This window comes from Acartia tonsa, chromosome 5 (genome assembly GCF_053477335.1).
Source record: "Acartia tonsa isolate MP-2025a chromosome 5, ASM5347733v1, whole genome shotgun sequence".
Lineage (NCBI taxonomy): Eukaryota > Metazoa > Arthropoda > Copepoda > Calanoida > Acartiidae > Acartia > Acartia tonsa.
In genome coordinates, this window is record NC_137264.1 from 28,427,030 (window position 1) to 28,442,028 (window position 14,999).

Consider the following 14,999-nt stretch of genomic DNA (forward strand, 5'->3'; position numbering starts at 1 on the left):
TTGCAGCTCAACAGTTTTTGGTTACTGTTGATATATTTTCTCATAATTAACTAAAACATACCCTATGGTTTAAACAAAATTAATTTAAAATTAGCTTCGCTACTGTAAAGTTGTTTTCATGCATAATGTATTTTTTTGTGTCCCATTTATGTAGGTTTAACAGGAAGGGATAGTTCATCTGCCACTAGATAATAAGGGAAGATTTAGCCAACCTCCCTGGACATCCTTTTCTATTTGTATTACCTCATATATTTAAGACTATTTGTTAAAACATTTTAATCATTTTGACCAAAAAACAAGTACAAAGAATTGCAAAGAAAGAAAGCTAGATTTTTGGAAACAGATTAATCAGTTATAGAACTAGTTAGAATAACGTCTCCAATCTAGAATTGATACCATATTTTACCCAAGTATAGACTATTCCATTTATGAAAAAAAAATTTGATATTAGACAAGGGTTTTTCCACAATCGACCTCCAGGTAAAAATTACTTGTGAAGAGCTGTACTCCTACACATTAATAAATGTGTTGATTTAAAGGTTTTCGATTGTCAAGCAAGTTTAAAGGAAGAGATTAAGGTATTAATCATGTTTTAACTCTGAAAATTGTGCGTTTTAGAACAAAATTAGTATCTTCTCTTCAATGTGTTAAAGTTGATGGCGTTGCTAAAGTCAAAACGAAAAAAATTAATTTTGTATTATTTAATGACTAAATGAATTTTTTTTTGACAGACTATCAATTGTTTATGTATGTTTAACAATTTAGGATGGTTTTTAGGCATTACAAAATATTTCGTGAGTTCTATAAGATTCCAGTTATTTTTGTCTCTTAACCTAACTTTTATTGACTTTAAAGTTTAGGCCTTGCTTCATTTTTCTTCATTTTAAAGGCAAAAACTTTAAAACAAGGATGTCATCAGCCATAAAAGCGAAGCTCTGAAACGGTAGGAAAAACGAACATTAACACTTGTAGAGTGTCAGAAATGAATAATAAGAATATAAATGTAAAAAAGGTGAAATTGAAACAAAATTGTAAGTAAATTTGTTGAAAAACTGCGTAGATACAGGATCATGTTTAAGGACATACTCATATTTCTAGGACATTATAACATTGTACTTTGTTGTCCTGGGAATCAGTATTATAAAAAATCAAATCAATATTCGTATGTCCGTAAATGTTAGATTTCAAAGTTAATTTAGCCTTCAGAATTTCCATTTTTTTAAATTTTTTTTTTTTTGGGGGGGGGGGTAAACACCATTTATCCCCCTCCCTTACCAGTACGTCCTTGTAGGAAGGCATGTCAACTTTATTATCTTTACCAGAAATTGCGCAGGTCCATCATGCTTGTTTTTAAAGTTTACTTGTGTCTAAATGGCAAAAATGCTGATTTTTAAAGCGGTCTGCACACTTTCTGTGTTTTATTAACTTCTAAGAACATTTTCCTTATCGATCTTTTAATATAAACATTAACTTTTATACATTATCATTCATTCGACTGTTACAAAATTTTTCCTTCATTCTTTTTGATGGTTTGTTAGTTATTATACATAGATTATGATTAAAATAATTATTTTATTTTTCTTCTGCTCTTTTTAAAAGCGAAGCTTTTCTATAATTAGGGTTGGTCTGTCCGACCGTCCGTACGTCACAGACAGATAGCTCTTTTCGTTAATCTAAATAGAATAGAATTGTCCAATCGATTCCAAACTTTGCATGGCGATTCCTTTAGTAGTTAGGTACGATTTAGAAAGCGTAGCAACCCTATAACCGTTACCAGAATTTCCGTATGTCCATTTTAAACATGTTGATTTTTTTTACTTTTTAACAACAAATAATTATGTGATAAAATTATCCGATTGATCAGATTTTTTGAATACTGATTCCTAGGAAAACAAAGTACAATGTTATAAGCGAAGCATCTCTGTAATCAAGTCCTCAAAATGTAAGTATGTCCTTAAACAATATCCTGTATTTACGTGGTTTTTCAACAAATTTACTCACCGTGACTGCTTACAATTTTGTGTCTACTTTTATACATACATTTATATTCTGATTATTTAGTTCTGATACTCTTTAAGTATTAATGTTCGTTTGTCTTAGGTTAGGCTTCTTTTATTGATGAAGTTTAAAAAAGATTCAAAATATAATATATTAAACAATGTCTAAAAAAGACAATTTTCATATGTAAATGATGAAAATTAATTTAATTAAGGTTCATTTTAATAATTTTATTTATTGTTGAGTATATCTGATAGGTCGTATAAAAGGCGGCTAAGCTATAAGCTGGTTGCAAAAAAAGGAGGATTAGTAAATGGTGACAATTTACATTTCTTATTTATATATAAAATATTTCTCATTAATTTACATCAAACATTTATTCAATTGTAACATGAATTGGTTATTAAAAACAAATATTATATTATAAATGAATATTATATTAAACATCAAGATTAATTTTATAAAACTATGAAATTTTGAAAAAATCCAATATTCTTATTTAGAGAAAATTTAAAAAAAAATAGTTGTTATATTGTATTATTGTTAAAATTTGTATTCATTTTTTAATTAAGATAACTAAAAAAAAGTTGTTAAACATGTAAACATTACAATTTAGCTCAATATGATATTTTTAAAGAGATTTTTGTTTTTTAGACTTAATTATGGTGTTTAATATAGAACATTTATTGTCAAACAAGTTAAAAAATTTAAAATTATTTGTTAAAATAAAAGTTATCTTTAAGATTAGATTAAGTATCAGCTTATTGGCTGATTATTGAAATACAACATTATTTGATTACAAAAAGAAATGTTGCTACCCTGCCTAGAGACAAGACGGCCAGGCGTAGAGACTGCAATCACATATCTTACTCTGAAGGGATGATAGACGTGTTATATAGAAACAGTAATTAAGAAGTTGCTGTGCTACCAAAAATATTATTAGTTTTGTTTCCATGGATATTTATATAAAAACCATATTAGGAATCTTTTTATTAAATAAAGAATTAAAAATTTAATAATATTCTCTTTGTAAGAAATTTAAGGTATTACAATTCCTATACATATATTTTTCAAAGGAAACGTATCATGAATCAATTTTTTTTGTTTCTATTAAGAAAAGTAATTTGTTTTCTTAGGGAATAAAAAGAATAGGTAATTATGTATTGATTTGTATTATAGACATCTTTCCACGGATTGTTTACAGTTAAGAAGAAGAAATTTACCAAACTGCCATACGTATATGTAGAATAGACTTTTCAGGTTTTTCTTAAAGATTCCTCTGTCTTAACTTTACTTCAAACAAATAGCCTTTACAAAACTGGATACACCATAAGATCTTATTTTGGTGCATCTCTGAACCAAATCTTGCTAAATGGTGTGCAATATTATATGGACATGCATCCTTCACAAAATTAACCCTTTCATTGAACAACCCTTTTCTGGAAGCCCTAACTGTGAATTGTTATAAGTTGCGCCTGTTTTGGACTAAGGCATTCGCCCTACCATAACTATTTTTGTCGCACACCTGACATAGCAGCAGAAGGAACAATTGTTAACTTCTGTAGTTATGACGCGATGTTGGGCCATGATTGGAACCTAACACCTTCCCGACAATGAGTGGATGCGCTACGTGATGCGTCAAAGTCGCGGGTTACTAAGCAATAGTATATCTGTAAGTACACTATTTAAATAGGACAGGAAATAAAAGCATAAGAGAAGGCAATGGTAATAAAAACAAATAGTACATAGAATACAATCATAGTGACACCAGAACATATGGTTGGTCTACACCCACATACACGGAATGAAATAAGAGCCATCAGGTGGAACAAAACCAGCAACACCATACTACATAACAGTCCACGGCTATTAACCTAAAATTTTAATTAAATAGATAGATAGATTATACCTCAATAATATATCTGGCAATAAATGTATTAGTATAGATATATAATGCATTTCGGGATGTAGGGGACCATTTTTGTCTGCTAGCAAATTCTTTTCTCCTCTCATGTAGCGACTTGGTTTTTTTAATATTTCTAACGCTACTGGCCGATATTCAATGACCCAATTCTAATTTGGCAAAAAGGGTCCATGGGATGGGGACATAAATATATTTAATCCCTCCCCTTTACTTTAATATACCACCCATACAGTAGGTCCCAATTCACGTATACTCAAACTATTGCAGACAACCGATACTTCGATGGCATAACCTTTTTATAGAATTCCTAAGTGTGCAATGATGTTAAATTTGATACATTTTGAACCAAATCATTCGTACATCTGATAGTAGTAGCAGCAGTAATTACAATGTTAAACGTCTCTTGTAAATAAGTAAAAGCATGCTCTTACCAACAAGTATGGAGAAGAAAATATTGCCATCTGGATCAAGGATGTAAATGGTGTTTCTAAAATTAAATTATTTTAATAAAAAAACAAGGACAATTGCATCCAATAAATGTTTGATATGATAGTCTAAAACTGTGAAAAAGAGGGTGTTTAAATGAAGGGAGAAAATAGATTATTTACAGAATATTTATACAGGAGAAAACAAAACATTTACAGAATATTTATATAGGAGAAAACAAAACATTTACAGAATATTTATACAGGAGAAAACAAAACATTTACAGAATATTTATACAGGAGAAAACAAAACATTTACAGAATATTTATACAGGAGAAAACAAAACATTTACAGAATATTTATACAGGAGAAAACAAAACATTTACAGAATATTCATACAGGAGAAAACATTTACAGAATATTCATACAGGAGAAAATATTTACAGAATATTTATACAGGAGAAAACATTTACAGAATATTTATACAGGAGAAAACATTTACAGAATATTCATACAGGAGAAAACAAAACATTTACAGAATATTTATACAGGAGAAAACAAAACATTTACAGAATATTTATACAGGAGAAAACAAAACATTTACAGAATATTTATACAGGAGAAAACAAAACATTTACAGAATATTTATACAGGAGAAAACAAAACATTTACAGAATATTCATACAGGAGAAAACATTTACAGAATATTCATACAGGAGAAAACAAAACATTTACAGAATATTTATACAGGAGAAAACAAAACATTTACAGAATATTTATACAGGAGAAAACAAAACATTTACAGAATATTTATACAGGAGAAAACAAAACATTTACAGAATATTTATACAGGAGAAAACAATACATTTACAGAATATTTATACAGGAGAAAACAAAACATTTACAGAATATTTATACAGGAGAAAACAATACATTTACAGAATATTTATACAGGAGAAAACAAAACATTTACAGAATATTTATACAGGAGAAAACAAAACGAGAGATGCAACACGTAAGGATAGGCACTGGGCAGGTTTTTTGACAAAAGTTTCAGGAAAGGTGTTTATAATATCATTTATAATAGCATTTATAGCATAATGATAACCAATCAAACTTCAATTTTTGAGGCATTAATTAGAAAAACTTGTTTGTTATATTACAGAAAAATATGAAAAGCGTAATTTTAAATCAATCATATTTTGCAGCAGAAAATGCCAATTATTTTTTTTTCTTAATAAAACACAAATTTATGCATTAAAAGCAATAATATTGTTTATGGGGGAGATAATTGAAAAAAAATATTTACCAAAAGCCAGATCAAGAATATTTAGTCCCAAAGCCAGACTCAATACAGGATTCAAGTAACCTTTTCTGGCCAACAATATCCAGGTAAGGAAGAGAGGGACATTGCTACCCAGGCCCAAAAAAGTTATCCCCATCACCTCTGCGGGGAGACCAACAACTGATCCTGAAAAAAATATGTTTAGTGCAATCACTGAGCAAAATTGAAAATTCCAAATTTAATCTCAGGGGCGTCCAAGCTTTTTTATTTGGGGGGGGGGGTAAAATTTTGAAGAAAAAATTTTTTGGGGGGGTAATCTTTATTTCATAGAGGCATTTTTTTTATTTGGGGGGGGGAATCACCCCTTTACCCCACACCCCCTTGGACGTCTATGTTCAATCTAGTGTGATTTTTTTCTGGATGTACAATCTGCAATTCTTACTAGCAATTCAATTGGTTATTAAGCTAAAAAGATATTTTCTTAGCATAAGAATAAAATAAAATATTTCATATATTTTAATTACTATAGGAGGTTACTAACAGACAAAATTTTAATTTTACATATTTATTCAGACATTACAAAATGTTTTGATACCATGTTTCTCTCTTTTTATGCCAATTTCTTTATTTTGATCTACATGAAAATAAAATCACCTAGGGTAGATGTCCACCATACCATAAGATAGCTGATACCCATTATCCAAGCAGTACACACAAGTATGTTCAGTACAAACCAGTTCTGACTGGATGATAATAACAATTTAGAAAAGGCGAATAAGATTTAAGCTTATTGCAAATTTCTGTTTCATTAGATAGATTGCAGAACAATTAATTTGTTTTTCATATTTATACAAACACTAATACATAAATAAAGCAACAGGAGGTCCTCTGTCTGTCTGTACCAAAGATTTGACTCTCCTTAACAATGAAGCTTCTTAAAGGTACCGGAAAGAATGTATTTTTTGTGGATGGTTCTTTCACCATCCCAAAAGAAATTGCTCCAAGATTAAAATCCCCATCCCCCCCCCAAAATAATTTTTGTATTTTTTTCCAAATAAAAAAAAAATCCCAGTAGGAGGTTTAGTTTCGAGATTTTTAGATTGATATATGTTTATAAATCATTTTTGATTATTATTTTTCCTCGATGGTCTGTTAGGGTTAGGCATGGTTATCCAGAGAGGTGCTAGTATAGGTAGGGCTAGAAACCAGTATGTCTTATATCCACATCCTCTTTTATACCCTTGTAACAATGCATCCTTAAACCATTAAGAAAACTTTTAGTTAAAAGGTCTAGCAGATTTTTGTTTATAAAAAATACATATTTCAGGAAAACAGTAAAAGTGTCTGACTATGACGTCAGAAAAAATTTACAACTAACCAATGAGAAGCCGCTATATATTTTACCATTAATTGTGAATACTGGCTTCTCATTGGTTAATTGTTAATTCTTTCTGACGTCATAGTCAGACACTTTTACTGTGGCCATATTTCAGTATCAGTTTGTCATGTCGAACACAGTAAAAGTGTCGGACTGATTATGACGTAAAAAAATAATTAGCGAATGAGAGGCCACTATATATTTAACCCATGGTCAATAATGGCCTCTCATTGGCTATTTATCAGTCCGATACTATTACTGGGTTCTGTCATGTCACATGTTTGGCTCAATAAAATGGCTGGACGTATTGGTCTTCTGTTTCATATTGATTTAGGTTTGACTACTTTGGATTATTAAAATGGTAATATATCTATAAATGTAAAGCTGCAAATAACAGAGCATTAAAAAAACACAGCTGTTCTCAACATCCAACAGATTACGTTGAAGTTAAAGTTCATATACAGCTCAATTGCTGCCAAAATTGAAATGCATTGATATGGACAGACATACATACCTTTCAAGCTGTATTTATTGAGCGAATACACATTGTAGCTATTATTCAAAGAATTCAGGAAAGGTCATTTAAAAATAGACATCAAAGTAGATGCTGTGAGTATTGGTGCAAAAAATATGACGTAACAAAAAAAATTAGCCAATGAGAGGCAACTATAAATTTTACCATTGGTCAATAACGGCCTCTCATTGGCTAATTTTTTTTGTTACGTCATATTTTTTGCACCAATACTCACAGCATCATCAAAGTATTTTTTGAGTGGAGGGAAGGGGGGGGGATTTACGGTTAAAATTCTTAAAAGAGGGAGAGGGGGGGGGGTGGAGTAATTTAAAATGGTTATAGACATCAACATATTCTTTAAAGTAACAATCCCTAAATTACATTTCATGAAACTTAAGAAAACTTATTGTAGAAAAGCTTCGCTTTAAAGAAAAAAATTATTTTACGTACCCTGTATTGACTTTGATTATCTTCAGTATATTCATTATCAGTTTTCATTTCCTATAAATCATCATCAATAATTACATAGTGTACCATCACATCCGCATATTTTCTTACCTACAAAGTGCTTCATAATAAAAACAATTCTTATAATAAAGTAACATAATGTCTGTATGTCTGTACCGAAGGATCTCGCCAACCGCTGAGTCGATATGGTTCTCCTTTACCAACCTCCCAAGAAAAATAACCCCCAGGAAAAAATTAGGGGATTGTCGACCCCCCACCCAAAAAAAATTAAAAATTGAATTATCGAATTCCACTTCCCCCTACTCAAGAGACCCTAGGGGGCGTAGCTGCTTCTAGCAAATATAATAAATAGGTATTTCGTTACGAGAGTGGGGTATATGAGATGATAGAGTTTTGCTGTAGAAATAATTTACAGTTTTTATAAAAATTAGGTGATACAGGAAAGTAATGGCAAACATATTCATCTAACTTTTAATATCATTAAACTAAATATTAATAAACATATAAAAGATAAGACAAAAGGAACTTTCTTGTATTTTGACTGATTTAAAAAAAACATAAATTGCATGAAATGGGAATTTTTTTCCAATAAAATGTTTTCGAATTTGCTCAGATGTTTATTAGGGTGGGTCGATTTGCATGTTTTTTTGGAATTTCACATTACTACACATTTGCAAAAGTTACTGGGCCAATATAAAACCCTGTGAAACTTGAAAGGGGTTTTGTAATCTAAAAACAACGGGCACGCGGGGGGTATAAAATGTGCTCGCCCCCTTATAAAACCAAAAATTGAAATTCCTTAAACACAGGCATGTTGCATATCAAAATGACCGCATTGAAATGCTGATTACGAATTTAAAAACCATTTTGAAAAATATTGATTCAGTCTAAAATGATCTTCAAATAACCTACCGAAATAAATGGTTTTGACTAAATTAGCTGTTTTAGGTACCTAATGAGGTCTTATTCGAACTAGGAGCAATATTTATAAATATAGTTTTCAGATTCGTAATCAGCATTTCAATGCGGTCATTTTGATATGCAACATGACTGTGTTTGAAGGAATTTTTAAAATGTTGAGTTTTAAAAAGAGGATGTACAAGATGTCTACATGTCTGTGTTGTGTATATGTGTATGATATACATATACTTGTCCCTGTTTTGAAATACTTGTTAATACCGTACCTGGTCTTGTGAAGCTGCTGAGCCATAAAATCTAAATCCAAGTCCCTCATAGAATTCACCTTGAAATATATATATGTATATTTTATATAAAAGAAACAGGATCGATATACCTGTGTATACCGAAGGATCTCTATAACCGCTGAACCGAAAAGGTGAAAAGTTCTCCTTTTCAGTGATGCTTCTCAGAGGTCAAGAGAAAGCTTTTTGGGAAATGACCCCCCCCCCTCCCAAAAAAAAATCTTTTAAAATTAAATAAGGAAGTGGAGTGTCCACTCATTCATGCCAACCTTCTTCCCTCAAGTGCCACTAGAGGCCTAAAAGAGACGTTGCTGCTAGTCCATTTGAATAAAGTAGTGAGGAATTATTTGTTTGTTTGTCCATCAAAACCCATCTCTATCTATATTAAGAATTTGTTAAGGCATGAGCCTATGCATTTTTTTTTTTTATTTAAGGATATTTATCTCTTAATCAGCTAAAAAAAAACTCAGATACTTAAGTTGCTGGATTTTTCTTCCAGTTTGATCTCAGAAATGACTCATATATAATTCTTAAGTATTAACATTAACCCCGTAAAAGAAACAATACTAAAAATACACATATCTACATGATATGATACATCCATTATCTTTTCCTTTTTTATCATAATCTAAAGGTAAATAAAAATAGTATTGTTTGCCCCCCCCCCTTCTTCCATTGGACACAATCATCCTTGTTTAATTTGTACCTTCGGGTTCTCTTTTTAACCAGCGATGACAGATTTTATCCTCAATAACTTCTGTATTCAATTTTATAAATAAAATCATAATAAATATATTTTCTTTTAAACACTCTGTTTGTCTGTCTGGCTGTCTTTCGCAAATCATTAGAATTTAAAGGAGGACACACTGCCAACAAGATATTACCCTAAAATATACTACAACAAGGCAGTACACAGAGTACACAATTACAATTATTTATAAGACAATTCCTTTAAAGTGTACTTAAAAGAGTAAATTATTGTGTTTATTTATCAAGTTATCCCTTTGAAATGTACAACAATGCAGTACACAATGTATACTAGCAGAAGTATTAATGCCTCCCACCAGTACAAGAATGAGTCCACGCAAAACAGAGTAAAGATTATGATAGCCAGCAGATAGAAGAGAAAACTCCTTCAAGATGAAATAGTTTACATAGTTTATTTCTTTATTTAGAGCTACAGAATTTCATAAATTTTCTCCCATAAAAAGCTTTGTAAGTTAGTTTTAGATAGCTTTTTTAAAATTTTTTAAATGTTTGACAGATGGACAGACAGACGGACGGACATTTGGAATTGCATATTAGCTTCGCTATAAAAAATACCTAAGTAACTTATCAATTCCTATTTGGATTGGTAAAATTGAATGAAAATAAATTTAGGAATAGATTTATTAATTTATGAATTTAGATGGTGTAAATAAACTATTTTCCTGATAACCGTAGATGCTCCTGCAGCCACTGGTAGCCTCCAGGCAGCAAAGGAAGCCACCATCAAAGAAAACAGTATGTGAAACACGGCAGATCCAACCATTGCTCCTAAAAAAATAGTTTTGATTAATCTGTTTTGAAGCATATACTCTGACACCTGTAGAATAATACTGCACAATTAAAAATAAGAAAAGTAATATTCATAAATTTTTATTAGGATTTAAATTCTTTTTTTTATTCATTGGGTACATTTTTTACGTGTTTTGCTTCGGGGAGGAGGGGTAGTAAATTAGCCTAAAACAATCCCGGCACCTAAATTGTTATTTCACTTGGTTCAGTGGTTAGCGAGATCTTAATGGACAAACCGAAAGCGTTATTATTTTATAAAATTGAATATTATGAAGGTAAAATGTAAATTTAACCTGGTTGAATGAAATCAAAGGATATGAATGATCCAATAATCCTAAATAAAAGATATCAATTGAATGCTTTATTAAATCATAAAAATTAAAAAAAAAATGTTGCTATTGCAATTGAGAGACTATTACTGGTTGAGGAGAAAGAAAAGTATTAGTATGGAGTAGATCCTTACAATTTTTAATGTATGGTTACACATAGAAACAGAGATAAATTAATCTATAATTCAAATAGACGACAAAATAAACCTACTAATATTATGATTAAAATAGTAACTTCACTCAAACAAAAAAAACTGAAAATGTAGGGCAGTACAATAGAAACCATTTTTCAGGGATCGAAAGCCGCGCGTAAGCCGCGTGTAAGCCTCAGTGAAATCTTCATGTTATCACTATAAAATTCAGTTGGATAAATAAAACTGCTCTTTAGCAGACAACCCTTCTTTCTGAAATTTTTTTTATGCTCACAAGCAGGTTTAAAACTGAGGCTTATGCGCGGCTGAGGCGCGGCTTCCGAACCCTGCCATTTTTTAAAGAAATGCCATTGTCAATAAAAAACCACAAAAAATAGCGAGAGTTCAATCTAAATTGAGTGCGTCTACTTACCTTGAGAAAATGGACGGCAATGCGATGGCAACCGGCCACAGGGTCGCCGCAGCTTTTTCTGGACAAAGATCCCATTTGTTGACGGGTACAGCAATAGCTGATAATAATATTTCACTCTCTTTAACTTTACATTGCCTAGAACTATCTCTTACCCAAGTGAATTAGTTTTTTAAATTCCCCGAAAAGCAAGCGGAAAAGCAAAATATCACACTTAAAGAACAGTTTTTCATCCATTGATCTATTAAAGTATCTATGATTTAAAAATGTATATATATAACTTGTCTTCGTTTTTTTCATCTATCCTCACATATCATTTTTTTAAATAAAAAATTGTTAGGATGGGGGGCTAATTTTGGATCCGATTTGTACAGTGCGTAATATAAATACATGGAAATTTCTCAAATATCTTTTTAAAAGGCGTATCCTTACAAGAAAGTAACAGGTTGTCTGTCTGTCTGTACTAGAGGACCTCGCTAACCGCTTATCTTAACCGTTACGGTTCTCCTTTACAATTTAGCTTGTCATACTTTCAGAGATGGTTTATCATTGTTTGGGGGGGGGGGGGGGATGGTGACATCACCCTCCCATGAGGTTCCTTCTAAGCCTACAATCTCTGACTACTGGGTCTCTGTAACTAAAATAACATTTATAAAGAAAAGTTTCAGATAGCTAATCTAAAATGTTAAGCAAATGTTTCTAAAACAGAGGAAATGTGCCTGGCAATAGATATTCAAAGTAGATGATTGCCAAGCAGAAAAACATGTATAGACATCCAACCAGGTACAGTAATGCTCCTCCGTCCCTCATCTATTTATATTTTAAACATTTAAGGCAATATTTTAATTTTGTTCTTTGTCTGAATAATGTTTTAATTCTGATTTTCAATAGTAAAGCTCCCATATACCTTAAATATGTCCATCTGTCTATCAAGTGTAGTCAATAATTAAGTTCGTAATCGCTGATATGACTAATTGACTAATGACTAAAAAAGTTTTTTTGAACTAAATATTAGTAAATAAAAATAATTGTATTAATTACTTATGTGTTGGCCCCGAGTTATTGTATTGTACAGGGTGCGGCGGCCAAATTGTCGACAACTCTAAAGCTTTATAAATCAAAATTGAAAACATAAAAAAAGTTTTACACCCTGAACTGTACATTGGCATGTACGAAAACGTTTTTTTTTGCTTAATTACCACCTTGGCCTCATCCTACAAGGATATATGCGGCTGCAAGTGGGACGACCAGCTTCAAGTTCAAGATTCCAAAACGTTAGCTCAAGATATTCAAATTGTTGATAAAGATAAAAAAATGATGTAAATATTTGAAAGTTGCCTGCTGCCACGTGAATAAGTTGGGTGGATACCAAGGATCACCAATGCTACTATATCAATTAAGAGTAAACTAATATATTTCTATGTATAAATGACGTGCCAAGTAGCTATTTTAAGTTTTAAAAATTGGACAATAAACTAAAGGGTCTAGTTCACGTTTATATAAATTTTGCATGTATCCAAAGCATCATTAATTGTCCTATTAGTAAACTTTGCATAATGATTCCTGGAACAATTGGGTACGATTAAGAAATCTTAACAAGTCTATGATAATTAACATAGCAATAGTGAAAGCAATATTTTATATGTTATAATCGTCTCATTCACTTGATATTTTGTTTATGGATTTCTAGGATCATTATAATGTTATTAGCAAAGTATAATTGTAAGTTTGTCTATATTAAGCATTCTGTCTTTGAGTTGTTTTGGGATAAATTGATGCGGAATTTAAGATCAGATTATAAATAATGTTGTATATTAAATGCGTTGATATTCTATATTAGATAATGTTTGTTGTCTGACCTCTTAACAAATAAAACATCGCCTTTATGGATGTTGTCATCTTTGTAGCAATGACAAAGGATGCTAAAAATGACAAATAAGTGTGTTAACTTTTGTAGCTTTGGCTTGGGATAAAAAAAATATTTTTTTTTATATTTTGTTCATATTTCGCTTGTATACAAAATCAAGGCATGTCTGTTTCAATTGATGAGGTTTACTCAAATGCCTGTTATCATCTGTGTTATTTTGGGCTGGACTGTCTTCTTGGGCCAGTGTTACCTGCCCTGTGAACAAGAGCATAAACAAAATGGTTATTTGATACATTTTTAACTCTTTCATTTACATCTGAAAAAAACTATATGTATCTATAAGAAAAGAAATTTTTTTGTCTGATGCTAGAGATCTCAGAAATTTCTGGTCCTGTTGGGTTGTACTTTTAAGAGAAGCTTATTAAAGGGCTTTTGGTGGTTTTAGGCTATTTTCCTGACCATTATTCGCCCAAACTAAAGGCTAGGTGTGAAGTAATTAGAGTACATATAAATATATATTGGAAGTCTGTTGATTTTAAGTTTGTATTGTTTTGACAAATGCTTTGATTTGACCAATGATGTCAGCCTTTAAAAGAAGCTCCATCTTTATATGTATTATTCTGATATAGTATTTTAATGTAATGGATATAGATTACGTGGATATATTGACTGGGGAAAATTTGTCGTCATTTTAAGTTGCTAATATTGACCTCATTTATTGGTCAGTTCGTTCATCCAGTAGGAGATGAGGGGATGGAGTAAAGGGAGTGAATGGGGAGTATCGTTATTTTAGCCAGCTGGCAGTATCACTTTATTAGAGTACATGAAAATCTGGTGCAACATCCAAGTATTTAATTAACATCGAATTGTGGATGATATTAAACTTAACAATTTTCTTGAAGTGGAGGAAATGAAATAACGGAAATAACTTTTTCTCTCCCATTAATAAGAATTTTTGTGGATGGGGGGACATTCCTCATTGAATCTGTTCAGGGGGAGGGGGGGCTTATACTAACCTTCACGTGCAACCGTATCTTTATATAACAAAAAATAAATCTTTTTGTCTGCTAAATATTCCTTTTTAAGTTTAAAAAAATGGGATCAGATGGACCATCTAGATACATTAAGTCTGTTGCTTTCAGAATGTTTTTATGTGTTAAAAAATGACTGTATATTTTACTTCGCTTGACTGATTTTATAATAAAAAATAATGTTTTATTATTTTTAATAGTCATCGGAGAACTCATTCATATATTTGAAAAGTTACTTGGCGTAGATCTAATCTAAGGTACTTCTCAGTTCGTAACGTCTCTAACCTATTTTAGAAAAAAATATTCGGAATGCAACTTCCCCCCCGGGTAAAATTTTTGGAGGGGGCAATTTGAATTTTATTAAATATTTAGTATTAAAAATGAGCGCGCATAAATTTTTTTTTTTTCAAAATTGTTTGGGGGGGGGGGGGGGTAAATACCCGCTCCTAAATGGTTGGG

General features: G+C 31.1%; 1 protein-coding gene and 1 long non-coding RNA gene across 2 annotated transcripts; both read right to left on the bottom strand.

The window, feature by feature from the left end:
• Positions 1 to 1,009: 1,009 nt before the first annotated feature.
• LOC145319204 (sodium/potassium/calcium exchanger 1-like) lies at positions 1,010 to 11,745 on the bottom strand. Its single transcript, XM_080161172.1, has 12 exons — positions 11,646 to 11,745; positions 11,046 to 11,086; positions 10,624 to 10,731; positions 10,198 to 10,326; positions 9,902 to 9,952; positions 9,178 to 9,236; positions 7,976 to 8,026; positions 6,774 to 6,889; positions 6,288 to 6,376; positions 5,658 to 5,819; positions 4,354 to 4,409; positions 1,010 to 3,872 (listed from the first exon to the last, which is right to left on the bottom strand). The coding sequence occupies exons 3-12, from the start codon at positions 10,724 to 10,726 to the stop codon at positions 3,684 to 3,686; spliced, it is 1,005 nt and encodes a 334-aa protein (XP_080017298.1). The 5' UTR covers positions 10,727 to 10,731; positions 11,046 to 11,086; positions 11,646 to 11,745; the 3' UTR covers positions 1,010 to 3,683.
• A 501-nt stretch (positions 11,746 to 12,246) lies between these two features.
• LOC145319205 (uncharacterized) lies at positions 12,247 to 13,837 on the bottom strand. The gene is made up of 3 exons (XR_013879740.1): positions 13,707 to 13,837; positions 12,981 to 13,029; positions 12,247 to 12,452 (listed from the first exon to the last, which is right to left on the bottom strand). It is a non-coding gene; the product is annotated as an uncharacterized LOC145319205 (long non-coding RNA).
• Positions 13,838 to 14,999: the final 1,162 nt, after the last annotated feature.

What these genes read in the sequence shown, in the direction of transcription:
- LOC145319204 (XM_080161172.1), bottom strand. Translation starts at nt 10,726, where the DNA reads ATGGTTGGATCTGCCGTGTTTCACATACTGTTTTCTTTGATGGTGGCT. An exon ending in TATTCTTGATCTGGCTTTTG is followed by an intron (nt 4,410 to 5,657) that starts GTAAATATTTTT and finishes ATTTAATTTTAG; the next exon opens with AAACACCATTTACATCCTTG. An exon ending in TTTCTTCTCCATACTTGTTG is followed by an intron (nt 3,873 to 4,353) that starts GTAAGAGCATGC and finishes TTAAAATTTTAG; the next exon opens with GTTAATAGCCGTGGACTGTT.